General features: G+C 39.0%; 3 protein-coding genes across 6 annotated transcripts; all 3 read left to right on the top strand.

The window, feature by feature from the left end:
• The first annotated feature begins 57 nt into the window (after nt 1-57).
• On the top strand, nt 58-13,441 carry LOC113544342 (centrosomal protein of 55 kDa). Of its 4 annotated transcripts, none has more exons than XM_053231065.1 (9): nt 58-312; nt 519-684; nt 2,367-2,630; nt 3,664-3,729; nt 3,904-4,042; nt 5,032-5,186; nt 5,681-5,752; nt 7,976-8,101; nt 11,424-13,441. In XM_053231065.1, exons 2-9 carry the CDS (start codon nt 529-531, stop codon nt 11,772-11,774), a joined length of 1,329 nt encoding a protein of 442 aa, XP_053087040.1. In that variant the 5' UTR covers nt 58-312; nt 519-528; the 3' UTR covers nt 11,775-13,441. The 4 variants fall into 4 exon arrangements, with proteins under 4 accessions (XP_053087040.1, XP_053087039.1, XP_026798910.1 ...); XM_053231064.1 differs by having other exon boundaries at nt 60-231; nt 11,424-13,440; XM_026943109.3 differs by having other exon boundaries at nt 62-295; nt 11,424-13,439.
• Nucleotides 9,303-11,395, top strand: LOC113544343 (free fatty acid receptor 4). The gene has a single exon (XM_053231067.1). It carries the CDS (start codon nt 10,270-10,272, stop codon nt 10,990-10,992), a length of 723 nt encoding a protein of 240 aa, XP_053087042.1. The 5' UTR covers nt 9,303-10,269; the 3' UTR covers nt 10,993-11,395.
• A 5,787-nt stretch (nt 13,442-19,228) lies between the features above and the next one.
• On the top strand, nt 19,229-27,832 carry lgi1a (leucine-rich, glioma inactivated 1a). The gene is made up of 8 exons (XM_026943214.3): nt 19,229-20,004; nt 20,374-20,445; nt 22,532-22,603; nt 22,723-22,794; nt 25,549-25,620; nt 25,713-25,882; nt 25,982-26,146; nt 26,328-27,832. Exons 1-8 carry the CDS (start codon nt 19,814-19,816, stop codon nt 27,143-27,145), a joined length of 1,632 nt encoding a protein of 543 aa, XP_026799015.1. The 5' UTR covers nt 19,229-19,813; the 3' UTR covers nt 27,146-27,832.
• Nucleotides 27,833-27,852: the final 20 nt, after the last annotated feature.

The following is a 27,852-nucleotide window of genomic DNA, read 5'->3' as shown; positions in this document are numbered from 1 at the left end:
CGCAGGGACAAGACGGCACTAGCCAATCATATAGCAGGATTCACATACGTCTGGATACAGGTGGGGAAAAAGGGTAAGGAAAGAGGAGGGCTGCGTTCCAAACTGTGACCCTCCGCACTACAATGTGTACACTACCTGCCGTTTTAGGCGCCCTGTTCTGTTTAGTGAGTGGTATGCGGTTTGGGACGTGGCCTCCGACAGTCCTATACCTTTTAGTGCGAATTTAAGCGCGTGAGTGATAAAGTTTCCCAAATATGGAGAAAAAAAGATTTTATAAATAAAGTCAGGTTAACAGGTATATATTTTGTTCAGGTACAGCTAAAGGTGATAGCCGAGGATTAGACAAAAAATGCCTTTTTATTCTCGAATAATTCTTATCTAAAAGAGCTGTAATTTACGCTAATTGTGGCTAACGTTAAACAGCTAGCAAATTAGCTAGCTCTCATACACACGGTTAACGGTTAGATTAACTACAGTGAAGAAAAATGACTGTTATCTAAAGTTATGTTGTTTTGCAGGTTCAGAAAAATGGCGTCTAAATTTTCTAGAAAGTCCAGTAGTCACTCTGAGGAGGACATGAATAAAGTGAGGGAGGAAAACGCTTATCTGAGAAAGACACTGGAGGAAGTTTGTCGCCAGAAGGAGGCGCCATCCGACTCCCAGAACAACCACTGCTTTCTGGAGGTTAATCTGAGCAGTTTCAGCTCCAGTGAAATGGAGTCAGTTCAGAAATGAAACACTTGGTCTGTGTACTCACACTGGGCCTCATTTATGAACCTGGATACCAACAGATTTATTCATAAATAGTTCTTTCAAGCATTTACACAAGAAATCCCAAGTATTTATTTATGAAAATCCTGTAAATTTGGAAAAACGTTCGTAACCTACTCGTGCTCCTGAGTGTGTGCAGACTTACGCATAAGAAGAATAACTAATGTAAACCTGGACTTCAGATCATTTCAGCTCATATAATTTGCACACTTTACTGCACTTTTATATATGGAATATACTGTTGAGGTTAATTTGATTATTTTTATTACGTTTACAGCATTTTATCCAGAGCGGCTTACAGAAGTGCTTTGGAGTCTCTATCAAAAACACCTCCTCATGCTAGTTCACCAGGACAGTGACTAAGAATACCATCCAGAACATTTTGTGGAAACCAGTCGTTTTATATTATTGGCATTAATTAAAGAATGTAAAAAAAGAATAATAGAAAAGAAAGCTAGCCAACACAAACCCATAAATTGAGACAAATAAAACTAATCATTTAATTATGACAAAAGAAATGTTGCTGTATAAATGGAGGATGTGCCGGTCTGTCTTGCTGTAGCTGTAAGCCCCATAAAAAATTATTAAGCTGACAGAAGATTTAGCCCTAACTTATTATTATTAATATTATACGTTGTTGTTCTTCTTAGGGGTCGCCACAGCGGATTCATTGGTCCGCATGTTTGATTTGGCATATTTTATGCCCTTCCTGATGCAACCCTCCCCGGTTTTATCTGGGCTTGGGACTGGCACTGAGAGTGAATCGAACCCGGGCCTAACCTCTATTATTAATATTATACATTATAAATTATTATAATGTAATAATAAATTACATTATAAATATTTTTATTGGCATAGAAAAGACTCAAAGTAATTTGCACTTCTGTTTTTCAGCCTTTACCCTTATTGTTTATTTTGTGCTCCCAGCTGTCTGTGCACTTGAACTTTTATGGAGTTTTGGGGGCGTCACTACATGCATATGTGCCGAGAATGTACTTTGCATGTTACAGGTGATCAGCATACACACCTGAGTATGAAGAAAATCAGTGTTTCCAAAACTTTTGTAAATCCAGAGGAAAATGTTAGACTGATAAATGTGGCCCATTGTTTGTATGTAGAGTACAGTCTGACCTCATATCTGCACTTTATCTGAGTTAAAGGAAAACTCCATCTTGAAACACATTAAATATGGTTATTTTGTAATACGTGTGATATGTTTAATGATTGTAGTGTGAATTTGTATTTGTATTTTTGTTATTCCTGTGAGAAGTTTGTGGTCGTGTGTTGCTCTGACGTCACAGAGTTATTTAATAGGAGGAAAAAAATGTTCAACAATCTCAAATATAAGGGTTGGCACTGTGGGGCAGCGGGTAGCGTTGCCACCTCACAGCTCCAGGGTTCCCGGTTCGTTGCCGAACTGTGGTTCATGGGTTTTCACGATGTTCATAGGAGTTTCATCTGGGCGTTCTGGCTTCCTCTCATTTCCCTCATTTATACAAACTATGCAGCAAGATCTCAGTCATAAGTATTACATTTCTTCTGCAACAATCTTTCCTAACATCTCTTTTTTCTTCTGTGGTCTTTTAACTTTGAAGAGAATCCTTGCCCTGGAGACACTGAGGGAGAAAAACTCACAGCAGATCCTGGCCAAAGATCAGGAAATCGCCTCCCTTCGGCAGCTGCTTCGGTCAGACAGTGCTGAGGTTGTGACCAGCCTTCATGCACAACTCAACCAGCAGAGAGCAGAAGCTCAAATGAGAGAGAGACTCTTTCAGGCCCTCAAACAGGAGACAGAGGAGTTGAAGAACAAACTGGCAGCTGTCTCAGCTAAATGCCAGGTCCTAGAAAACACAGGCAAGGTAGGTCTCTCTGTCTCACACACACACACACACACACACACACACACACACACACACACACACACGTAACTTGCATCTGAATACTGTTTTCAGCAAACACTTTTATGTTTCCAACACAATCCTCAGCTTATACTCAAGATGGCAGCATTTGTACACCTGCATCCATGGACACCCCTAAAGAAAATATAATATATTTGATATATGAGACTTGAATATTTAGATTTTATTGGAATAAACAGGTGTGAAAGTGATACACTGGTATGTTGCCAAAACATTATTGTTTAAGTCATCTAAAATAGCTCTGAATGTCTACACTTGGTTGAGCCTTGGGCTTCGCCTGTGAAGAGAAAATAGGGTCGATCAGAGCCATTGCACAAGCATTGAGCATAGCCAATACAACAATTTGGAATGTCCTGAAAAAGAAAGAAACCACTGATGTACTAACAACCAGACATCGAACAGAAGGGCCAAGGAAAACAACAGCAGTTGATGACAGAAACATTGTGAGAGTTGTGAAGAAAAACCCAAAAACAACAGTCAGTGACATCACCAACGACAGGGCAGAGGTGAAGGAATCACAATCCACTGTTCGAAGAAAGACTTTAAAAGCAGAAATATTGAGGCCATACCACAAGACGCAAACCACTCATCAGCTGTAAGAATCAGAAGGTCTGATATGAATTTGAGAAGAAATACAGAGATGAGCCACAAGACTTCTGGAACCAAGATTAACCTCTACCAAAGTGATGGAAACAGTTTGGGAATGCTCACATATGGCTGCGATAGTCAGGTGTCCACAAACCATATAGAGTATATTACTATATACAGTGTTCAAACATGAAATGTGTGGAGTTATGAAAAATTGAGCTTGAATGTCTTTAGCCTAGGAGTGTGTAAACTTCTGATCACAGCTGTACAATATTTAATGGTTAGTGGTTTTTTTTTTTTGTTTTGCAAAAAGTCTAATATCGTTATTAGGACTAAAGAAGGAATTGACTCATTTGTTTAGACTGAGTCTTTTATTTGTGGACAGAGTGGCACTGCAGATGGCCATGCTGCCACCGGAAACTCCACATTGATGGAGGAACAGCTGAAAGACGTGAGTGCGATGTCATGCTCCCAAGGTGCTTTCTCACCAATTCCATCTCTTGCATAATCGCAACATCCTGTTACAGTGTGAGAGAAGTGATCTCGTGGGACATGATCTTGAGCAATCTTTGTTCTGCAAGAGAATGTTTTTGTTTTCGTTTTCTTTCTGTTTGCTGTTGAAAAGGCCTTAGAGAAGAACCAGCAGTGGCTCGTGTATGACCAGCAGAGAGAGACTTATGTGAAGGCGGTGCTGGCAGAAACCTACCAGCTGGAGCAGGAGCTACGTCAGGCCCACAAAGCCCTACAGCAGAAAGAGAAAGAAGGTGAAGTTGGGATCATGAGCACTTACACTCATAGAACCCCTGTTAATCTGTGATTTATTATATTTTTCCTTTTCTACATCTGTGTATGTGCTCAAATATAACCAGTGATTTTAAAAAAACACCTCAATGTTTTGTTTTAATTACAGACAGTCGAACAAGAACAGCGTAATGTTCCCAATTCCCAAATATATACTTACCATTTTACTGACTCCTTAGAAGCCTGTACTCCTAATCAATCGGCAACAAATATAGAACAACCCCCACACTTGCATATCGTTGAGCTTCTTATATTCACTGACTCTGCCCTCCATGTTGGTTTTTCATGCTTTCTCTCAAAGCTGTGCCCTGAGTAGTTTGGATATAAAAAGTGCTGGATGAATTATGAAAATATATTGTAATGCAACAATATTGTTATGTTCCATAAATGAAGCAGTGCATCCAAAACGTATAGCAACACTGAGGTCATAGCCAATGGAAAATGGGATAAAATATGGTAGCAACTCTACTACACAAAATGTAATTATTTGCCTTAATCATGGGTGGCATGGTTGCACAGTGAGTAGTGTTGCCACCTCACAGCTCCATGTTACCTAGTCGATCCTTAGTTTAGGTTACTGTCTGTGTGGAGTTTCGCATGTTCTTGCATTGTCAGGTGTGTTTATCCCCAGGTTCTCCGGTTTCTTCCCAGCTCCCAAAAATGCCATTAGATGGACTACTCTAAATTTCCCCTAGGTGTGAATGTGTGTGTGCATGGTGCCCTGTGATGGACTAGGGGTCCCCTCCAGGGTGTGTTCCCACCTTGTGCCCAGTGTTCCTGGAATAGGCTCCAGATCTGCTATGATCCTGACCAGGATAAAATGCTTACTAAAAATAGATGAATGAAGAATATCCCAAAGTTTTCTCATTGTCAGGTCTGATTTTTTTTTTTTTTTTTTTTTACATGTAAATGGAGTCATAGTTAATGGTATCCTTCCTTTCTTTTTCTGTAGAAGAACGAGATGTGGAGATACAGCAATGCTATGAGAAGCTTGTAGGCGAGCTCGAGAGAGAGCAACAGAAGGGGCAGCAGCTGCTGACCGAACACCAACAGCTCAGGAAAGAACTGGAGGAAGAGAGGCTGAAGTCAGCAGAGCTTCAACAGCAGGTAGAGGCTGGATGGTTGAACAGTTTGTATTAAACTTTTTTTAGTCAAATTTGGATAAGGGAATGTTTCTGGCAGCATCTTTGAATTATAACGTCAAATCCTACCTGCATGTGTGTAGTGAGTGATAAATATGGACAACAGTTAATGACTTTTAGTAAGCAAATAGGTTGTCAGCCCAATGCAAGGACTGATTCATATCTGTGGAAATATTTGGATGCTCCCCAGTGATCTGACAGATTTTTTCTGGCAGTGACCTGAAAGTATATGTGGATTCATTCAAACATTACCTCATCCCCAGAAACACATCTGTAGTACTTACAGTGGAACTGGCCAGATGTGGAGTTCAAGCTGGCATAGACATTTGGTTTTACTGGTTACTGCATTCATTAATATCTATCTATCTATCTATCTATCTATTATATATAAAACTGTACATAGTTACTCTGTACTCTTTAAAGTTTGGACTTTTGGACTTTAAAGTTTCCTTCTTCAAGGTGAACATTCTCCAGAAATCCCTGCTGAATCAGCATGAGGACCAGAGTCGGATGACAGTTTTGGAGCAACAGGTACAGAGAGAAGCCTGTAATGTATAGTATTTTCAAACCTTAATTAATGTTCTAAATACAAAATACATATCCATTATGTAAAGGTAAACCAAATTGCTTTTAATCCACATTGATAAGGATATTTACAAATGCATTGACTGTACTACCTGTATTTCTGCTCACTGTAGGTTCACTATCAATGTCAGCAGGATTAAAGTAAACTTAATCAAAGAAATACTTTAGCCCAATTCATATCACATTGTAGTCAGTCAACCAAGAGCATTTTAGAGTCTGAAGTTTGCATCCTCGGGGCTGTGAGGCTAACAGGTAAGGTAAGCTTGTAGCCTCTACTTTATCATCTTGCGAACTGCATGGTTAAACATCTTAAAGAAGCATTAGGCAGGATTGGTCTTTTTTTCCCTGATGGTTAAGGGAGTGGGTTCAACATTTGAATTAGAATTTTTTTTTACTCATTGAGCCCGCCCCAGTTCCCACCCATGTTCACAAAGCTCTACCCCCAGGACCTACGCTGGCCAGTAGAGTAAAGTTCAGCCAAAGTTACCAAGTTTAACTATCATAAAGATTAGTGTTGTCATCATTTAGCACTGCAGAATAATAAGGAACTCCTGAGTTCTCTTGAAACAACAAGCAACTTTAATTAATTCTGTTTTATATTTTACCCAGCACTCAGTGAATCTGATTTATCCTGAGTGACTTTATTATGGAGCTCAGGACGGTACTCTGTGTAAGGGCTGGCTAATATTAGCATTTTAGCATTTAGCTTTTGCCCACTCAGTCTTTCAAGCACTTAAAGCCCAAGTTATAGCACTAAAACACAGGAAATTCGATTAATTTAATAATGATTAGATTTCACATATCCTGAGTGACAGAGTTACACAGGTACTCTGCTTTTTACAGCAGCTAGCATCAGAGCTCTGTGTCTCCGTGGCTAAGCTTGCCATTTTAGCGTTTAGCTTTTGCCCACTAAGACATTCAAGTGATTGAAATCCAAGGTATAGCACTAAAACAAGCTTTATTTCACTTATTCTGAGTGATTTATCATCATCATTTTACTGAGGTACACTGTTTGTTGCAATAGAGCTCTGTATAAAGGCTAGTTTTGGCCCACTCGCCCATTCAAGTGAAGTTACAGCACTAAAACAAGCACAGCTTGGCTGATTATGATTAATGATAATTAGACTTCCATATCCTGAGTGACATATCAAGTTACACAGGTACTCTGTTTGTTACAGCAGCTAGAATCGGAGCACCGTGTCTCCAGTGTGCTCGGGGGCTTATGTTAGCATTTTAGCATTTAGCCTTTGCCCACTCAGCCTTAGAGCCATAAAAGTTATAGTACTAGGCAAGGCTAGAGAAGGGCATTGAGGAGTGTCTGTAAAATGACTGACATGAGGCCCATCCAAACAATTCGGTCTGGATTGAAATGCATTTGGAGTTTTGCAAATGTTTTTTTTTTTTTTTTCACCCACATAAATCACTTGTGATAAGGCCATGGCTGAACCCATTATTTTTTTCATGTTCTGCATGTTTTCCAGGTAATTTCTGCATTTTGGATATGTAAAAAAAAACGACTGTAGCCTTTAAATAGCAGAAGTGGCTTTCGGATATCCAAAACCTGAAGGCAGAATTGTCAATTAGACGTGATTTTGAGGCTAACATCATACCTATTTCCTTATATACTGTGAGGTTTGGTCCATACTGTGAGTGCACTTCACTGGACTTGTCTCAGGAAACGTGACAGAACAGTCAGCTATGACCTACATAGAACCAACAAGGCCAAGAGACAATACAGACATGAACTGGAGCATCACTACTATGTGGGAACACCTATGACAGACTCCGCAAGCTATTCTGTCTGTTGAGTTAAACGACTTTGTTATGTAATTTATTTTCGCTGACTTGGCTTAGATTGAGCTCAGCTGCAAGTAGCCGTTGCTGAATCCATGGCACCCCAGCTCACTTCTCAATCAACTAGAAACACCAACATTAAGGGTTATATCCCCCACCAATGTTGGTTCGTGTAATTGCAAAATGTTAGTTGTCTTTTATTAGTTTACCAAAGAAGCAGACGGGTGTGTGGGATTGGGGGCATTTAATTAGCATATTATAAGTAGATTCAACCCATAATGAGTGTTTTTATCCATTTTATTCATTAATTCATTCATTCATTCACTATGTTATCCTGGTCAGGGTCGACAGTAATTTTTTTTTGTCCACCCTCAGATTCAAGTGTCTGCCAGGGACCTTGAAGACGAGAAGCGTGATAATCAGCATCTCCAATGGCAACTTCACAGAGTTCTGAAGGAGCTGCGAAAGGCCAAGGACAAAGTGGCAATATTAGAATCTGAGGTAAGATTCACAAGTCACAGCACATCCACCATACAGATCAAGGCATATTAAGTTTGAATTGTTGAGTCGTGCTGTGCATTGTGGACTGCAGAAAGCACAGAGGGAGACATCATCATCTGTGTCAAATGCCTGCACTGAACTGGAGAGCTTTCCCAAGGATCCCAAGAGCTTTACATCACCCACAAGAGCTCACAATCTCCTGGATGAGAGTTTTCTGGAGTGTCCCAATTGTAGAGTTCAGTATCCAACTAGTCGCCATAGAGAGCTTCTGGTACATATTGACCAGTGCTTTGAAACAAATTAATGTTAAGTTAATGTTACCAAATTAAAGTTCACAACATTGTCATTCTGAAAACAACTAAATATGTATTGGAAAAAGTCTAGATTTTGATATATAGTAGATATTCACTATTCACAAATGCTAGGTTTCAATTATGCAGAAATGTTTAATAAGCAATATCCTCTGCTATATGTATTTGTTGATTGTTTACATTTTCATTCAATTAAACCGTCCTGGGTGACTTTGACTTCTGTTTCTTTCAATATGCACTAATATCAGTAAGTCTTAGGCTTTTCAGACCATACCCGTTGATCATATTAGACAAATTGACTCTTTGCAGTATCTATTGCCCTGCAGTTATGTGAATGAATGGTACAGCAACTCTTCATGACACTTAAACGGAGGAAATCACCTTGTAGAGATTAATCTCTGCTAAAACTACATGTTCCAAAAAGCACTACTGTCATCTCAGTCCCCAGAAATTCAAGAAATATAGGACTAAATGACCACTAAACCATTTTAGCTGATTTCATTCACAGGATATTTGTGTTTACCTTCTAAAAACCATCACGGACACCTGGATGGACCCCTTGCAAATTCTCAACAATACAGTGATGATTGGAGATGATTGTGGATGTCAGATGAGTTTCACAGTCCTGCTTTATCTTATAGCATTTTTCCATCAACGAGGTGCCAGTACTGGTTTTGGAGCCAATGCCTAATCCTGAACTTCAGTCAAAAAGAGCAGGTTCTGTCAGAAAATTGTTCTGTCCTAGCATCAAGATGCTGCTGGTCTGGAACCTAGAACCAGTGACGTCAGTTGTTTAGGGGCAACATCATTTCATCATCACAAAAACAAAAGTACCGTAAAGTATTTTCAGGAAAAAAAATACTTTCACCATAAAAAAAAGTAAATAAATAAATATGTGAACTGTGTAGAGTTTGTAGATCACTGGAAAAAGACGTATATTTAAATATCTATTCAACAGAAGGAGCTCCACACCCAGGAGCAAAAGCAATAAACGCATGTATCACTGATCTTCCACATATTTGTGCTGTTTTGACTTGGATATTCTCAAAGGTTATAGTGCAGTGCATTATTAAACTCCCTCAGATAAATATATAATGGTTGAGTTCTTAAAAACTGGTGTAAACTTGGGCCTGTTATTAAAAAGTTTATCTTGTTCCCCAAAACAGCACTGAGTTCGGCACAAGTACTGGCACACTGTCAGTGGAAAAGTGATATCAGTAGCTTAACCGTCACCGCAAAGACATCTTTCAGATTCCTTAAGGGATCATTTACAATATAAATTCACTTAAATGCATGTCTTAAAACTTGTATTGAAAAAATACACGAGTTCCAGAGTTCAAAACAGCTATAAAGGTCCTGGTAATGGAAAATTTATTGATTACTAAATGGACTTTGTGCAAATATTATGCAAGTACTATGAAATGAAAAGAGAGCAACAGTACTGTATTTACCCACCAGGGCAGGTGTTATTGTAATCCATTTTTAAACACCTCTGTTGTCAAGGAGGTTTTCATGGCTTCGATGCCACAGAAGATTACAGGTGAAGTATTGTGATAATCACATAATCCAGCCAGCGAGAGAGATAATGACATATTAGAAAATAACCAGAGAGCTTGGATCCCTCCAACCCCATGCAAAGTCCCCAAAATAGAGCTGTAGAAGCCTTTTTATATGAAGAAATTGGTTTATAGGGTTCCGGGTCATGCAGTCTTATTTGACTGTAGCAGACAGCAGCAGGAAAAGGGAAGTCATAATTGTTATGGCAGGCGGGGTTATACTAAAAGAGATGACGCAAGGAGTTTAACTCCATAAAAGATCCCAGTTCTTGAGTCACAGTCCATGTCTCAGTGAGGGAAGATGTTCCTCTTGATGGGTCCTACATCCCATCTCCATGTACAGAACCTCTCCTATTTCTCCTACTTCTCTGAGCTCCATCATTCATGCTGGTTTGCACCAATAATTGAGACTATGGTTCTACTGATCCTCTTTTTAGTCTCGGTGGTTGGCAACCTTGGTGCGCTTATACTGGTCATCCAAGAGAGGCGACTAGCTAACACCATCTTAACCGTGAACCTTTTCCTGGCGGACCTTTTGTTTGTCAGCACCGTTCCTTTTGTCATTGCTGTGAGGTGGACCAAGGCATGGAAGCTGGGCTCTGCTGCCTGCCACTTGATCATGTACTTCATCAGCGTGAGTGGCATCGTTACCATCACCACGCTGGCCGCCATCAGCATCGAGAGACTGCTTGCAATCTTGAAGATGGAGACTACACCCAGCCTAAATCCCAAATGGACACATGGAGTGCTCCTTCTTATCTGGTTCTTCTCTGCTGTTGCAATGTTACCTCTTTCTCTGTTCTCCAGGCTGATACCAGTCATCTCCCCTCAACAGGTTATGACAGTTGCATTTGTTTTTGTTTTTTTTATATTGTCCTACCAAGGTTTGAGAGTGCATTATAGCTCTCTGTCTTTGTTCACAGGGAGAAATGCATATATGCGCTCTTATATGGCCACATTTAATGGGCGAGATTGTGTGGTATGCTGTCTTCCTTGCATTAGGCTTCCTGGTACCGGGTTCTAGCATTGTAATCAGTTACACCAAAATCTTACAGGTAAAAGATATATAAATCTATGGTTTCCAGGTATGGTAAACACTTCTTGTATCTAACTTAAACATGTATCAAATATTGACAGAGAGAGAGGAGACAAGAAAATAGCAGTCAGCTGTAGACTGATAGCATTATTTTTCATTAGTGATTTTATGTAATCATTGTAAAGGGCAGCAAAAAAAAAAAAAAAAAAAAGAGATCCTAGTCTATTCTCTTAGCAGTGAATCATTTATCTTATCTAAAGTGGGAACAGATGGTGTCATGAGAGGATGTGATAGAGCAGTGAAAACTCAAAATTGCACAAATGCTAGGTTGCAAATCCTCAAATTGAGAAACAATGTTTTATATAATAATAATAATAATAATAATACTCTGAATCATTGTGTCTCATTGCTGAACACAGATCAAGCAGCGTTCCAAAAGGAGACTTCACACGACCACTTCACAAAGACAAGCACAGGCAAGAGCAGTGTCTAAACAGGACTACAAACTTTTCCGTACACTCTTTATTCTCATGATATCCTTCTTCATCATGTGGAGCCCCATCTTTATCTTCACCTTTCTCATTCTTATGAACAACTTCCAAGTCCATCTTCCCATAACCTCCTCCATGTTTGTCTGGGTGCTGACCTTCACCATGGCAAACTCAGCCCTGAACCCCGTCCTCTACAGCCTTTGCCAGCTGAGGCATAAATGGCAAAGGCTTTGCTGTGGCACGGTAATTACGCCAGGTCAAAGAGCTGTTACTCAGTAGGGAATTAAAAGTACTTATCTAATTCCTGACTTTTTTTTTTTAATCTAGTCTTTTTTTGCCTAGTACTGATTGTATTATATGTTTATACAATGTCATTTTTTTTGTTATTCCAGTTATTCTTAGGGTATTTTGGTTAAATAAATCTCAGTGACGTAATTCTTTTTCTAATTATCTACACATCATAAGCTATAATAACAGCAACAAGAACCATAATGCAAGAACAATGCACCTGACCAAACCATAAAAAATGTTTACATAGCTACAGTTTGTAAACAGTTCACGTTATTATATGTATATTGGTAATACAGTTTTCCTTCCTTATCAGTGTAGTCAGTACACTGTATGCTGTCAAGTTGTTAGCAATAAAACAAAACAATAAGCTTAGGTAAATGTTGGTAGCATGCTGTAATTGGGAATTTAGTGAGTGCTACCTTATAGTCTTATCAAAAACATTGTAAAGATTGTTCAGATGTAGTGCACCATAAACAGTGATTACAAGGTTTGCCTTGTGTGTCACATGATATTATAGAAAAAATAAATGTTGTAATAGATGGTATTCGATGAGCATCTCACAAGAAACCTTTTAGTTTTCACCAGTGTTAGTGTTCACCAGTTAAAAAAAGAATCGTGTACACTGAGCAGTACTGTTTCTTCTCAGTGATTAATACAAATAGGTATAATAGACCTCACTGGCTCTGAATGATTTGCCAAGATTAAAATGAAAAGTATGGATTCTCGGGTTTAGAATATCTCAAAGATGTTTCTGGCCCTGATATTGCATCCATTAATCTACTTGCTTGTAATTTCCTTATTCAGTAAGTTACCTCATTAGCTTTTCCTGTAATAGGAAATAGCAGTTCAGTTTTAATTTAGTTTAGAGATTGAGTCATGTGCTCTGCAAAGTCATCAACAGTCTAGAAGAGCATCATGTACACTATGTGGCCAAAGGTTTGTGGACACCTGACCATCACACCCATATGCGGTTCTTCCCTAAACTGCTGCCACAAAGTTGGAAACACACAATTGTATGTTGTAGCATTACAGTTTCCCTTCACTGGAACTAAGGGGCTCATACATGTTTCAGCATGACAGCTCCTGTGCACAAAGAAGTGGTTTGCCAAGGCTTGTGCAGAAGGACATGAGTGGCCCGGACAGAGCCCTGACCTCAACCCCACTGATCACTTTTGGGATCAACTGGGATGCCGACTGTGAACCAGGCCTCTCCGCCCGACATCAGTGCCTGACTTCACTAATGCTCTCGTGGCTGAATGAGCACAAATCCCCACAGCCACGCTCCAAACTCTAGTGGAAAGCCTTCCCAGAAGAGTGGAGGATCATAACAGCAAAAGTGGACTAAACCTGGAATGAGATTTAGTACTTCAAAAAGCACACATGGGTGTGATAATCCAGAGTTGTACGCAAACGTTTGTCAATATAGTGTATATATTGACAAGCAGAGAGAAGTTTAGCTACCCTCAAATCACTAAGAAGCCAATGCAAGTTCTCTACTGATGAAAAATCTTGTTATTTTAGATAAAATTCCATAAACGGTCTCTAAAAAGGAATGGTATATCTTGAGCGGAGTTGTTTGTGTTTTTGTAAGATTGATGATTTGTCTAATTACTAAACTATTAATAAAATTTCAGACTACAAGATCATGATCATTGGTCTGCTCTACAATTAAATGTATTTTTATGTAGAAATGTTTTATGTATAAAGTAAAATTATTATACAACATCATTATGCTTCTCTATCTCAGGTAGTTCAGTTTAAATCTGACTAGCAGTAAGCTGGCAAATCAGATACCTTTTATTTGAATATGAATAAGAATGCTTTTTTTTTTAAATATATAAGACTTGTATTTCATGTTTGTATGAGCTCAAAAGCTAGAGGTTCCCAAGCTTTATGGACTTGTCTAAGAAGATTTCAACTGATATGTATATATATATATAGATAGATAGATAGAACACAAAATATAATGATTGCTACAAGCTATTCTATTGAGTGAGCACTTTTAATGTTTTTTTGTATTCCCAAAATATATTTTGCATCCCAGCGAACTCTGCTATTTTTTTTTTAAACCAATTACTACATTTGTGGAAAATTATATTATTATTAAAACTTTGGGTATTTTGGTTATGGATGGTCTACAAAACTATTCTTAGTGGCAGAATAAATTATTTTCTGATCAGAAATTTCACTCAAGTTAGATGAATTGGTAATACACCACTTATAGTGCATTCAAAAAGTACTGACCCCCTCACACATTTTCTTAATATGTTATGTTATAGCACTACTCTAAAATTGATTCAATGATTTATTTTCTCATCAGCACAATAGACACAACAATAAAGCATAATTTTTCACTATAGTTATACAATAGCCTGCTTGCTAGTAGGCTAATTAGCAGTCCACAAGATAGCACTGTACATAAATCGGCATACATCAGATAATTCTGACAGAGAGCACAGGAATGTTAACTAAATATGAAGGCAAGCTATGTTTTGCAGAGAACATAACCTTTAATTTTACTAAATAATTATTTTAATGTTAACATATATAATATATGTAAACAACTTCAGTTGTCAATTTCTGGCTCTAAAGTAAGAGCAGAGGGTTGTGGTTGGGCTCTAAATTAGCTCCAAATGGAAATAAAGATTTTATAGCTTTCAGGCAAACAGAACCACATCTTCTCAGAACCAACTCCCTCCTCCCTTCCCCTTGGCCCTGAACAGCCACTTGTATGAACACACCTACTACTGCTATCATCGGGCCCACTGCCCACGGCTCACAGTGCATAAGATAAAAAATCTGCCTCCCGAGACTACACACCCCATAACTAGCATAGATGTGGCTCTCTGTTAATGGGGAGGAATAACAGACAGGCAACCACAGCCCAGACATACCACAAAGCTGGGATTTATTAAAGAGTGGTGAGAAGAAAGATATCATAAAAAAAGCCATATGAAATCCATTAGACTAAGCAAACATATGGGAAAAGGTTCTCTGGTCTGATGAGACCAAAATGGAAATCTTTTGGCCTGGGCACAAATCGCTATGCTCAGCAAAAAAAACACAACACAGCTCAACTCATCCTGAGAAAACCATCCCCATTGGGAAGCATGGTAATGGTAGCTTTGCGTTGTGGGGATGCTTTTCATTAGCAGGGGCTAGGAAATTGGAAGGAAAACCACTTTGTGGTTCCAGTGTAGCCTTTTGTGAGTGGTTCAAAATCAAGAAACTCACTTTGTGAGTGGTTCAAAATCAAGAACCTGAATGTGCTGGGATGGCCCAATTAATGCCCCCATCTCAATCCAACTGAGAAACTGTGGCAAGCCTTGAAAATTGCTGTTCAACAACAGTCTCCATCCAATCTGACAGAGCTTGAGCAATTTGGCTATTGGATGTGAGGCTCGGAAGAATACTTGTTTACTCTGTAAAGACAAATATCATAATCAACAATCTAATAGCTGGATTTGACAGTAACTATGTCACCAATTTCTGCAAAACAGCATGCTGCCACATCAGTAATATCTCAAAGTATTATCTCTCATTGTTCCTGTACAGTCTGAGCAGTGGTTACTAATCCTCACTGATCCATGTTTCTGCAGACTAATAATTTTTTAAAAGAACACTGAATACACTGACTGAACACAGTCTGGGTTTTGATGACTTTGTGTCACTACTACAAAAACCTAATTCAATCTGGCAGAAGTAAAAACTTGGCTAATCCACTCCAGGTGAACTCGGTCTGACCAAATCAGCTCAGATTGCAACTAGCAAAGCAGCAATCAGTTATTATATAGCCAACTCCATCACCCAATACACATCAGAATGTCTGCTTTGTACCAAAGAAATAATTAAATGTAATAATATACAGTGAAAGTTTTTGAACTCTTTAGAATAACCTAAAACATCATCAGATTTTCACACAAGTCCTAAAAGTAGACAAAGAGAACCCAGTTAAACAAATGAGACAAAAATATTATACATGGTCATTTATTTATTGAGGAAAATGATCCAATACTACATATCTGTGAGTGACAGAAGTATGTGAACCTCTCGGATTAGCAGTTAATTTGAAGATGAAATTAGAGTCAGGTGTTTTCATTCAACGTAATGACAATCAGGTGTGAGTGAGCGCCCTGTTTTATTTAAAGAACAGGGATCTATCAAAGTCGGATCTTCACAACACATTTGTGGAAGTGTATAATGGCACAATCAAAGGAGATTTCTGAGCAGCTCAGAAAAAGAGTTGTTGATGCTCCCATCTCTAAAGAGTCTGGACTCCACCAATCCTCCATTGTGTACAAATGGAGGAAATTCAAGACCACTTTTAACCTCCCCAGGAGTGGCCGACCAACAGAGATCACTCCAAGAGCAAGACGTGTAATAATCTGCAAGGTCACAAAGGAACCCAAGGTAACTTCTAAGCAACTAAAGACCTCTCTCACGTAGGCTAATGTTAATGTTCATGAGGAAAACACTGAACCACAATGGTGTGCATGGCAGGGTTGCAAGGAGAAAGCCACTGCTCTCCAAAAAGGACACTGCTGCATGTCTGCAGTTTGCTAAAGATCAAGTGGACAAGCCAGAAGGCTGTTGGAAAAATGTTTTGTGGACAGATGAGACCAAAATATAACTTTTTGGTTTAAATGAGAAGCATAATGTTTGGAGAAAGAAAAACACTGCATCCCAGCATAAGAACCTTATCCCATTTGTGAAACATGGTGGTGGTGGTATCATTGTTTGGGCCTGTTTTGCTGCACCTGGGCCAGGACGGCTTGCCATTATTGATGGGACAATGAAATCTGAATTATACCAGGGAATTCTAAAGGAAAATGTCAGGACATCTGTCTGTGAACTGAATCTCAAAAGATTAAAAAGTGGGTCATGCAGCAAGACAACGACCCTAAGCACACAAGTTGTTCCAGCAAAGAATGGTCAAGGAAGAATAAAGTTAATGTTAAAGTCCTGACTTTAATCCAGTAGAAATGTTGTGGAAGGACCTGAAGCAAACCCACCAATATCCCTCCAAGCCAATGTGCAGGACTGATCAACAGTTACCCGAAACATTTAGCTGCAGTTATTACTGCACAAGGGGGACACACCAGATACTGAAATCTAAGGTTTATTTATGCAGAAATGTAGAAAATTCTAAAGGGTTCACAAAGCTTACTTGCAGAATTCAGACACCCAGGAATGCAACTTGATTTACTTTTCCACAAGATTAGTATCATTTCAGGCACAATTTTAAATTACAGCCTATGATTCTAGTAAACAACCTCAAAGCCTTTCTATTTTTGCTTACTTTACTGTGTGTTGCCTGCAGTCAGAAACATGTCTTGCCTGAACTGTTTACTGGGCCAGAACATATAAGGCAAACTGATCTAAAGCCTAACCCTCGCTCCCACGCCCTGGATCCTCAGAAAAACAGACAGAACATCCAGCTGTTTTCAAGTCGTCTCGAAAACCAGGAACATGCAGTACAAATGCCAAGTTTCTCTATTTCAACAACTAGATTATAGAAAGGACATTTCAGTGAAGATGTGAAGTGTGCAACAATGAACATAGAAATAAAATTCACCTCCCAAAGTAATTTATTATGGCCTATGACCAAAAACTCGGGCAGACCTTTGGCCTATGCTAAATTTCTGTGCTAGATAGAGAAGATAAAGAGTGTTGTCTGTTTTTTAACTAAATAAACAGAATGGATGTATCATTGGCCAATTTAGTGCACAGTGTGAGAATGCAGTTATTGAAGATGAATGAATGAATGAATGAATGAATGAATCTATGTGCTCCTGGATGACATTGTCAGGACATTGAATTTGCAATCTCTTGAGGATAGGAGGGTAAAATCTCAGCCATTCTGTCAGTATATCCTTAGAAAATGGTTCTACTTGGGTTCTTTAATGGTTCATTGGATAATTAAGGGTTTTTAGCTTCCAAAAAGTGTTTTTAAAAAGTGGTTTTCACTTTGAACCCTTTCTGATAGGAAACCACTGATATAGGTTTCTACATAACGTCTTTAAGTGTTCCCCCATAGGCACAACTGAAAGACCCTTACAGGTGTACATAAACGTTGCTTAACGTTATCAGTAAAGCCCTGTTTAACAAAATTATTGCTGTCTGCTTAATTCTTTACCGTACAGTTAGAAGTCATGATGAGAATGAGTAAAGAAAAAAACATGACAAGGCATCCTGTTATAAGAGTGTAATCAACGATGGGGAGTTGGGATACCATTAGCACCATGAAGTTGATTATTTTCCTATAACAGCAAATCCAGAAGTGTTTTATTCATCTTATCAACAATTTTTTTTATTAATTAAAGAATGGCACATACATTTTTTGGCAGTGCATTTGTATCATAGTTACATTTACAGTTGTGTAACGTCCATAAAACAAGTCATTTACTTTATAGCAGCTATAAACAGTTTTCCTCACCAGCCTTCTATTTTCTCTCACTTATGTTACGAAGAAACCAGAAAGCACAGAGTTCTCTGTCCTAAAGACCTTCCCTGTGGTGGAAAACTTAAACGAACAGACTTCTGACTTGCAAAGTGCTGACAGTGGAGACTCCTTTTCCAGCTAATCTTTTTTTTTTTTTTTTTTTTTTTTTTTTAAAGAAAACTGAATAGGTGAACCTCTGGGTTTTGAAGACTTCATGTGACTAAATTCAATCTGACAGAAATAAAACTCTGACCAACTCAGCTCAGATTGCAACCAGCTATTATATAGTCAACTCCATCACCCAATACACATCAAAATGTCTAGGACACATTCTTAAAAACACTAAGACTTCTTCCATAAATGAAACAAAAACTCCTTACATATCAACAATTGTACATTTTCTTTGATAAATAACATTTTAACTGTTTGCTATTTGCTTTGATTATGTGGCTTGTTTGCGACACTAACCCCTGTGTACGTTGTTTCTATCGAAACGATAATGTATTAGACCGAGCGCAATAATATAAACTTGCGATTTCCTTAAAAGCTGGAAATACTGTCAGAGCTGCTGTTATAGGAAATTAATCAACACCGTCGGACCAATCAGATTCAAGAATTCAACACCACTGTGGTATAAAAAGTAATAATGTAAGACAGAAATATTCGATTCGATTTTATTTGTACAGCACTTTTAATAACAGACACTGTGACAGAGGAGTTAGAGAAATGTGGATGTAGATTTATGTTTAGATGTGGAACAGTGGCAAGGGAAAACTCCCTGAGAGGACATGAGACTCAGAAGAGAACCCCATCCTCTCCTGAACAGTGGTGTTATAAATCATTACACTTCTGCAGTACTCAGTGTGCTGAAAGGATGCTCAGTTTGAGCATCACAGTCTTCATAAGTGCAGCAAATCCACAGGTGAGACTGTACACAGATAGCGTTGTTTCCACAGACATGTTGGACACTGTTTATGAGATTTCCATAACAACGCCCACCACCGTCTCCATGGAGACCTGACAGGAACGCCCACCAGTGTGGAGCAGAGCAGAGCTGAGGGTGGCGGTGCGGCGACTCATTTTTGCGCGTCTCCGTGGTCACGTAGCCTGAAAACACACACAAAACCCCCCGGTAAATGATATATGTGCTGCAAGGACAGTCCTTTACGTTTGTATTGTCCTCCATTGCTGTGGAGAAGCCGTCTCAGAGCATCATGTGGACAGGTCTCTGCGTTCCGCAGCAAACCCCCACCACGCCGGAGGGAAGCCGTTGTTAAATGCAAGGCGTGGCTGAGCGGGAGAGAGAGCGAGCTCCTCTCTGCGGTTTTGATCTCCGACTGCGTACACCTGTCTTCACACACGCAATTTTCCCTCCAGTTCTCCATCACTGGCGGAGCTGCGACACAGAGAAGAGCGAGGGAGCGAGCGCGCGCCGCAATCTCACGGTAAAACAAACAAACAAACAAACAAACAAAAAAAAAACGGGGTACACGCGCGCAGGGCTTTTTTCTCTCTCTCTCACCCCTCTCCGTTTCATGAACGGCGATATCGTGCGCGCGGGTCGGAAGCTGGCTGACTCGTTACCATGGCTCTGGTTAGCGCGCGACGCTTTTGCTCGCTCTGCGTTCTCGGGCTCGTGCTGCTCTCCGCGCTGGGAGCTGAAGGCAGGAGGAGGACGGCGCGCTGCCCCGCGAGCTGCACGTGCACCAAAGACACCGCGCTGTGCTCGAGCAGCTCCTCCATTCCGCGCGGCTTCCCTCCCGACGTCATCTCACTGTAAGTCCCTCACGAGAACATGGCTATCTTTAGCTTCTTTCTTCTTCTCACTCGGGAAACGTCAAATAATGCTGTCTGGCAAGTAATAATGCGTTTGCTGAAGTGTTTCGGCTTTCACTTAAAGACATAAAGACTAACTGTAGCCTGATAAAGACAAATAAAACACCTCACTTTATCTGTTAAATAGCAACAGTGCTAATCTCTTTCTCTCTCTCTCTCTCTATATATATATATATATATAAGTCGTGTGTGTGTGTGTGTATAATGCTAATTCCTGCTCATTTCTAATGACACTAGTTTTTAACCCCTCTTATGAATTCCTTCATCTTTGCTTCTTCACCTAATTATTTATTTATTATTATTTTAAAGATCCTTCGTGAAGTCCAGCTTCAGTGAAATCCCCAAGGAGAGCTTCATTCACATCCCAGCACTCCACCTCCTGTAAGATCAATAATAATAATAATAATAATACGAGTGTGTCATTAAAGTAAAAGCTGTGTTCATTTCAGTATCCTACATCCTACAGTGTGTTCAGTCTTATGTAAATAGCACCCAAACAGTACAGTCCTATAGATTAGACTGTCAGTCGCCATGTTGCAGTAGGGACCTCTACATGTGAAAGTAAAAACCCCACAAGCTGTCTCTTCCTTTCCTGTAATTCCTACATTATAACATGTGTGGCTTAAAATCACTTAACCTTATATAACCTGGCCGTACACTCTCAAGAAGAAAAAAACAAAACTATATCTTTCTTTGTCACTGGGGTGGTGCTGTGTAGAGTCCAGCTCTTCTACCTGTCGTATCCTGGGTATCTTTTACATGGCAAGATGAACGTAGTGTACGTTTTAAACTGCACATTAAGGATTAGCTTTCAGAGTACAGTTCATGCACCTTTCCAGGTATAATCTTTTTCTGTGGCTGAAAAGCTGATCAATAATTTTGTCTTTTCTCACATTGATTATTGCAGTGCGCTCCTTGCTGGAGTCTCTAAGTCTACAGTAAATAAACTACAGTATGTGCTAGAATCCTGTCTAAGTCCAGGTCAAGTGATCACATCACTCCTGTTTTGGAATCCTTGCCCTGGCTCCCTGTCAGGTTTCATGTTGATTTTAAAATCTTCATGCTTACATACAAGGCTTTGGATGGTTTGGCTCCCCAGTATTTGGTTGACCTTTTAATCCATTACACTCCAAAACATGATCTCCGCTCCTCTAATTCTGGCCTTTTAACTGTCCGTCAGACTCGTTTACCTACTATGGGTGAAAGGGCATTTTCTTCTTATGCTCCAAAACTGTGGAACTCACTACAATCTGATTTAAGAGAAGCCCAGTCTTGTAATGTATTTAAATCTTCTCTCAAAACTTATTTCTTTAGGATAGCTTTTACCTGATGACTTTTTTAAAATTATCTTACTATTATTGTTATTATTATTTAATTGTATTTTATTATTAACTGTTTTTGAGACATGCTTATATACATTATTTTATGCTATGTACATCTGTTTCTATTTTCTTTTCCTATGTAAAGTGCCTTGAGAGGCCTTTTAAAGACGCTATATAAAATAGTTTTTTTATTATTATTATTATTATATTATTATTATTAAAAGATACACACTAAAGGTACAAAAGACGTACCCTTGAGGCTACCACCCCAGGGACAAGAAAATGTACAGTTCAGTACACTTTTTGTTGGTGGTGTTGTTTTTCCCCTGTACAGGAATATACAAGTTATAATAAACGGCCATGTTGCTTTACTGGGGGGAGTGGGGGTTGTGATTTGTTTTTAATTTAGTTACAGTTGTGGAAATCACAGCCCACCATTATCAAAGTTATATTTATTAGTAAGATCTTATAGTTATTCATCTGTTTGACTGGTCACTTGAATTGAATGGATTTAATCCAAATGTCAATTACCTAAAAACAATTTCACATATAAATAATATCGACTTGGACCTAAAGTTCAGGCATAGAAACCTTTATAGTCCTAATAAATAGACAAAATATTATTCTACACAAGTAAATGTGTATGGAGGGTGAATATATTTTACCTTTAAAGAGGTCCCTGGCTACAAAATGTTTGAGTAGATTAGTATATTGGTTATGCACTACAGCTTTAATAAGTTCCTCAAAAGTTCTTTGGAGGTTTACAGTTGTAACTGCCTAAAGAGGTACTCCTTCGAACCACTTCTGATGATAGAAGCTATAAGAGTTTTCCAAGAAAGACAAACCGAGATGGACCTTTTTACATGTTTATCTGTATAAAATACAGTTAACTTGACTACAATATTGACTGTGCTTGATTATCCAGACTGAAATCTGTTTTGGTACCTGTTTACTATATTTATTCATTAAAACTAACATGGTGTCTTTTGGTGAATGACATAATTCATTCACCAAAACACACCTCCCAGTTTAATACAGAATCTTAAAATGCTGAGTTATCAAGGGAGGCTGTCAGACAGGAGGTTTAAAGCTCCTAAAGAAGGCCATGTCAAATCACTAATGGTGTGTCATTTCCTTTCTGTAAGACTTTTCACAGCTAACGTGTTTGAGTCCATAAATGAGGATGCCTTCCTTGGTCTTCCACATTTGGAATACCTGTAAGTGTTGCTTGGTTTTGATTTGAAAGACTTTAGCAGTATTCCATGGGGTGCAAGTTGTGTATTCTGATGTCCAAATGTCCAGTGAGGTTATGTTTTGTCTGCTTCTTCTTTTACAGGTTTATTGAAAATAATCAAATCAAGTCTATATCACCTTTTGCCTTCCGAGGTCTTAAGTCCTTAATACACTTGTGAGTATTGACATATGTATGAAGTACTCTGTAACTGTAAGCTCATTTGTTTCCTTTGAAGATTTTTGTGGTTTTATTTCCAGAAATAACTGATAGGAGGGCTTAATTCTTTCCTGAGAGGGTTTGAGATGAATTCTGTGGTCAGTTTTCATTTTACAACTGCAACTCTAAGGCACAATAACAAGGCTTTTAATGCTTCCCAAGGCATTACTGAGTGCTGCAATCCCACCAAGCATGTTTTATTCTCTCACCCTGGCAACAAGTGAAAGCCCCAGCAGATTAGGTTGTTTTCTGGTCCTTAGAAAGAATCGCAGCTTTTCAAAAAATCTCATGTGATTGGGGTCTCAACAGTGAATTAACAATCTCAGAATGTTCCTTGTGTCCCATGGGGTTGGGGTGAGGAGCTCTGGTGAGGACAGTCTGCTCAATCTGGGCTGAGTTTCCCAAAAGCTTTAGGAAGCAATCATTATGTGAGTCATTTAAATGTTCTAACAGTTCTGACAGTGACATTATTCTCTGGTTCTGGGAAGCTACATCAGTTTTTTCACATTCGACTTGAATGGACTTGACTTTAAAATCCCTGATATTTAACATAACTTTAAGGCTAAGTTGCATCACAGATGTGCCCAGATCACTCCACATAATCACAATAAGATTCTGTGATTTAAAAACAAACAAGAAAAAAAAAAACAGCTAAAATCAACATGGCTGCAGATCCCCCATACCTTAGAGGAAGCATAGACAGCTTGGATGGATGGTAGTATAGTCTTCCAATACATGGCAGTGGAAATTTATGCCGACTAAATTCTGGAAATACAGCTCAAACCATAACTAAAAATTTGTAGAATTGAAGTGTAACTTCTGTATGTACAGTCCCATTTCAGAATAAAAGCCAAACATTAAAAACAAGTTCGCAATTGTGATTCTAGGTGATTTGCGTAACTCGCTGTTTTTTATTATACTATAGATTCCTTGAAACAGCATATATTTTCAGAATGAAAGACAATTAGTGCTTAGCCATGACACGGTGATCAGGTAGGCAGGGCCTTCACTTTCTCCTCAGTACCAATCCATTTGATCTAATATGCATCTAATAGGGTGTTGTGATACAGAGGGCTGTTACTACACTGAAGGTGATTATTATCCAACAACGGCACATCCTGAAGTGTTTTATTCCTCTTATACCACAGCAATTTGCCAATAAAAGGACACATTGCATTTTTTTTATTGATTTACTGTTACGTATAATGTTGTAGTCCACAAAACAAGGTCATTCCTGTAATCATGTTTAAAGCAGCTATAAACAGTCTTCCCTCACCAGCCTTTTTTTTGCTCTATCTCTGTCTCGAAATTAATACGTCACGTTACCAAGAAACTGTCCTGAAGACGTCTTTTCCATGTCAGAAAACGTAAAGGTACAGCCTGGAGACTCCTTCCAAAACGGCTAAATAAATAAAATCTCCTCACAGAAAACGTCACCATGCCAACAGTTACACAAAGTGTTTAATCCTTTTATGCTTAGCACCTGCCATACATATCCCTGTCTAAATTGTTACTGTAGATGTATTAGAATGACCGCATTATAATATAAACCTGCGACTTGCCTTGAATCTGAAACATTTCTGAGCTGTGCTGTTACAGAAAATTTATCAACACCTTTTGACCAATCAGAATCAAGAATTCAATCGCACTGTACTATAGTATAGTACTAGTGTGCCTTTCAGTTTTGACCAGTCTCGTCCTACTGTTTTTAAGCAGTGAAGACAGAAGGTCGAGTCCTTATGGCCTGATCTTCTTAAAGTAAGACAAACAGCTGTTCGAGGAGGAGTACGTGTGGTTTCATTTTATAGCACAACCTAAAGTGTCCCAACTGACAGTTTAACTCAGAAGTCTGGAAACAATAGAGGCACATTTATTAACTGCACAGTGATCCAACATGTGGTTGTAATTTTCCAATAATAATACAGTGGAAGTTTGGGACTTGATCCAGTTGGAGAGCAAAGTCATGATTGTTGAATGTTTTTAACATTAACTGTGGGGAATTCAAATCATTGTCCTATTGTCCTATCAACAACTGTCTTGTCAAAAATGCCCTAGTAATATACTGCAACATAAAATTCATTGTTTACAAAGATCTGGATAAGGAACTAACATGACCACATGAAAACAACAGTGACATTTAATGCCTTAACTATTAATGATTAGTTTATATCTGTCAATAGGACAGCAATCTGAAGTGGTTATGTTTTGTTTCGCAGTGGTTTACACTACCACGTTTGACTAGCACCATGGATGCCAAGACAGCAGTTTTGAACTTCAAGCAGAGAATATATGCATACTTTTCTGTCTGTTAATCTTTAAACATCCTGTTTCCGTCATCAGCCTTTTTTTAATACAAACCATGTTGTCAGTTCTGTGAAAACTTTTCCCTTTCTAACCCTGTAGCCAGTCTCTGATCTGCTGAGCTGCTACCAGAAAATGTACATAATTTACATACATGTATGTAATTGGATAAATTGCAACAGATGTCAAAAATGTGACAGGTGAAATGGTGCAGTAATAATGCAGTTGTGATTATATACACGTAAATGGCATTTTCACTATCAAGGTGAACCAGAAAGATCACATTCAGGTAGATTTACTTGTATATCAAATGCATTTAATTTACATCTCAAATTAAAGTCTTACTTAAGAGCGAAAATGTGTAAACAAGCCATCTTGAATAAAGTTATTTTTACTAAAATTTCCCTACAGGAGCCTTGCCTTCAACAATCTGGAGTCCCTACCAAAAGATCTCTTTAAAGGGGTGGACACTTTGACAAAAGTGTATGTATTAATTTAACCTCCAGCTATACTATGGACAAGCAAGTTATTGGATGAGCTGGTGATAAAACTGTTTACTGTTGTGTGCTGTCCAGTGACTTGCGTGGAAATCTGTTCACCTGTGATTGCAAACTGAAGTGGCTGGTGGACTGGATTTACCACACGAACGCAACCGTAGACCAGATATACTGCAACAGCCCTCCAGCCTATCAAGGAAAGAAAATCAACGATCTTACTCCACAGTCATTTGATTGCATAACAACTGGTCAGTTTATTGTTTTTATGTGTTGTTCTTAGTAGACATTAAATATGTATCCAATGATTTGAGATTCATATTGCAACATTAACCTAGCTTTTGTTGCAGATTTTTCATTGCTGAAGTCTCTCGAGTTCCAGTCCATTTCAGTGGAGACGTTTACTTTTGGTGGTGACCAGTATGTGGTGTTTGCCCAGCCTTTCATTGGAAGATGTAGCTTTTTGGAATGGGACCATGTTCAAATGGAGTTTCGGAATTTTGACAATATAACGAGTATGTGTTTTACAATGTAATTAGGCAACAATGTCTTATTTAATAAATGTAATGTATATAAGGGCAGTTCTTTAAATTTAGAACTGGCTTACCACAAAATGATGATGAGCAAGTTAGGATTTGTAATCCAAATCCCTCACGCTAGATATCACTTAGATATTCTTACTTATTTCTCTAACAGGTACCTCCACTGTAATTTGCAAACCTCTGGTGATCGACGACCAGCTGTTTGTCATAGTGGCTCAGCTCTTTGGTGGCTCACACATCTACAAGCGAGACATCTCAGCCAACAAGTTCATCAAAATCCAAGACATTGACATCCTAAAAATCCGCAAGCCTAATGATGTGGAGGTGTTCCGCTTGGATGGAGAATCCTTCTTTGTCATTGCCGACAGCTCCAAAGCTGGTTCTACCACCGTGTACAAGTGGAATGGCAATGGCTTTTACTCGCACCAGTCGCTGCACCCGTGGTACCGTGACACGGACGTGGAATATCTGGAAATTTCTGGCAAGCCACACCTGATCTTATCCAGCAGCTCACAACGGCCTGTTGTCTACCAGTGGAACAGGAGCTCCAAGCTGTTTGAGAGGCGCACTGACATCCCTGAGATGGAGGATGTGTATGCTGTGAAGCACTTTCAAGTGAAGGGTGAGCTCTATGTGTGCCTAACACGCTTCATTGGTGACTCCAAGGTGATGAAATGGGACGGCGCCATGTTTGAAGAGGTCCAGAGTGTGCCATCACGAGGCTCCATGGTCTTCCAACCATTCACAGTGGCGGAATGGCAGTACGCCATCCTGGGCAGCGACTACTCCTTCACTCAGGTGTACCGCTGGGATGGCAAGAAAGGCCAGTTCATTCACTTCCAAGAGCTCAACATCCAGGCCCCACGGGCATTCTCCCTGGTGTCCATTGATAATCGAGAGTTCCTCTTGGCATCCAGTTTTAAGGGGCAAACACGCATATATGAACACTTGATCCTTGACTTGAGTGATTGATTGAATGGGGAATGGGGGGAGTTACTGATAAAACAGTGATACTTTCCACTTTGTGGGTAAATAGGGAGAAGATACTGATAAATCAGTGATGCGTCCCAGCTTGAGAATGGATGACATGGGTAGCACACATGCATGCCAATGCCTCTATGTAGGTGTCCACCATCGCTTGAAATCCATATTGTTAAGCCAAGCCATGCTCTAACACTTCACTGAGTGTATTGTTATCTTAACTAAAAGATTACAGATTTTGGTGATTATTGTAAACACAGCTACTGAAAATAGATCTTTTATTCTATTCTATTTATTATCCTGTTTGAAACAAGTAAATATGCTAAATTCAATGTTTACATTTTATCCCTGCTTTCCATTTGTAAATTGAATAAGTATTACGCTTTTGATAGACGTGGGGCCAAACCACCAAAAGAATTTGATAGGTTTTGAAATAATTTTTATTGATGTTGGTTTGTATGATCTGTTAACGCAACTAAAGACACTGTTTTAATAATTAAATCCAGTAATAGTTATGTGATTCAAAATTTTTAATAGACCTTACTATCATGACATATCTCTATTGGACCAACAATCGTTCGCCACACATGTACTCAATTCATTATGCCTGCATTGTTTGGAAACCAAAGGTCAAAACTGAAGCCATGGTTTTAAATTGAAATAAAAATATCAATCACATTATGTGTGTTTATTTTCCG

This window comes from Pangasianodon hypophthalmus, chromosome 28 (genome assembly GCF_027358585.1).
Source record: "Pangasianodon hypophthalmus isolate fPanHyp1 chromosome 28, fPanHyp1.pri, whole genome shotgun sequence".
Classification (NCBI taxonomy): domain Eukaryota; kingdom Metazoa; phylum Chordata; class Actinopteri; order Siluriformes; family Pangasiidae; genus Pangasianodon; species Pangasianodon hypophthalmus.
The sequence above is the reverse complement of the archived record's forward strand: the minus strand, read 5'-3'. Positions and strand labels throughout refer to the sequence as shown.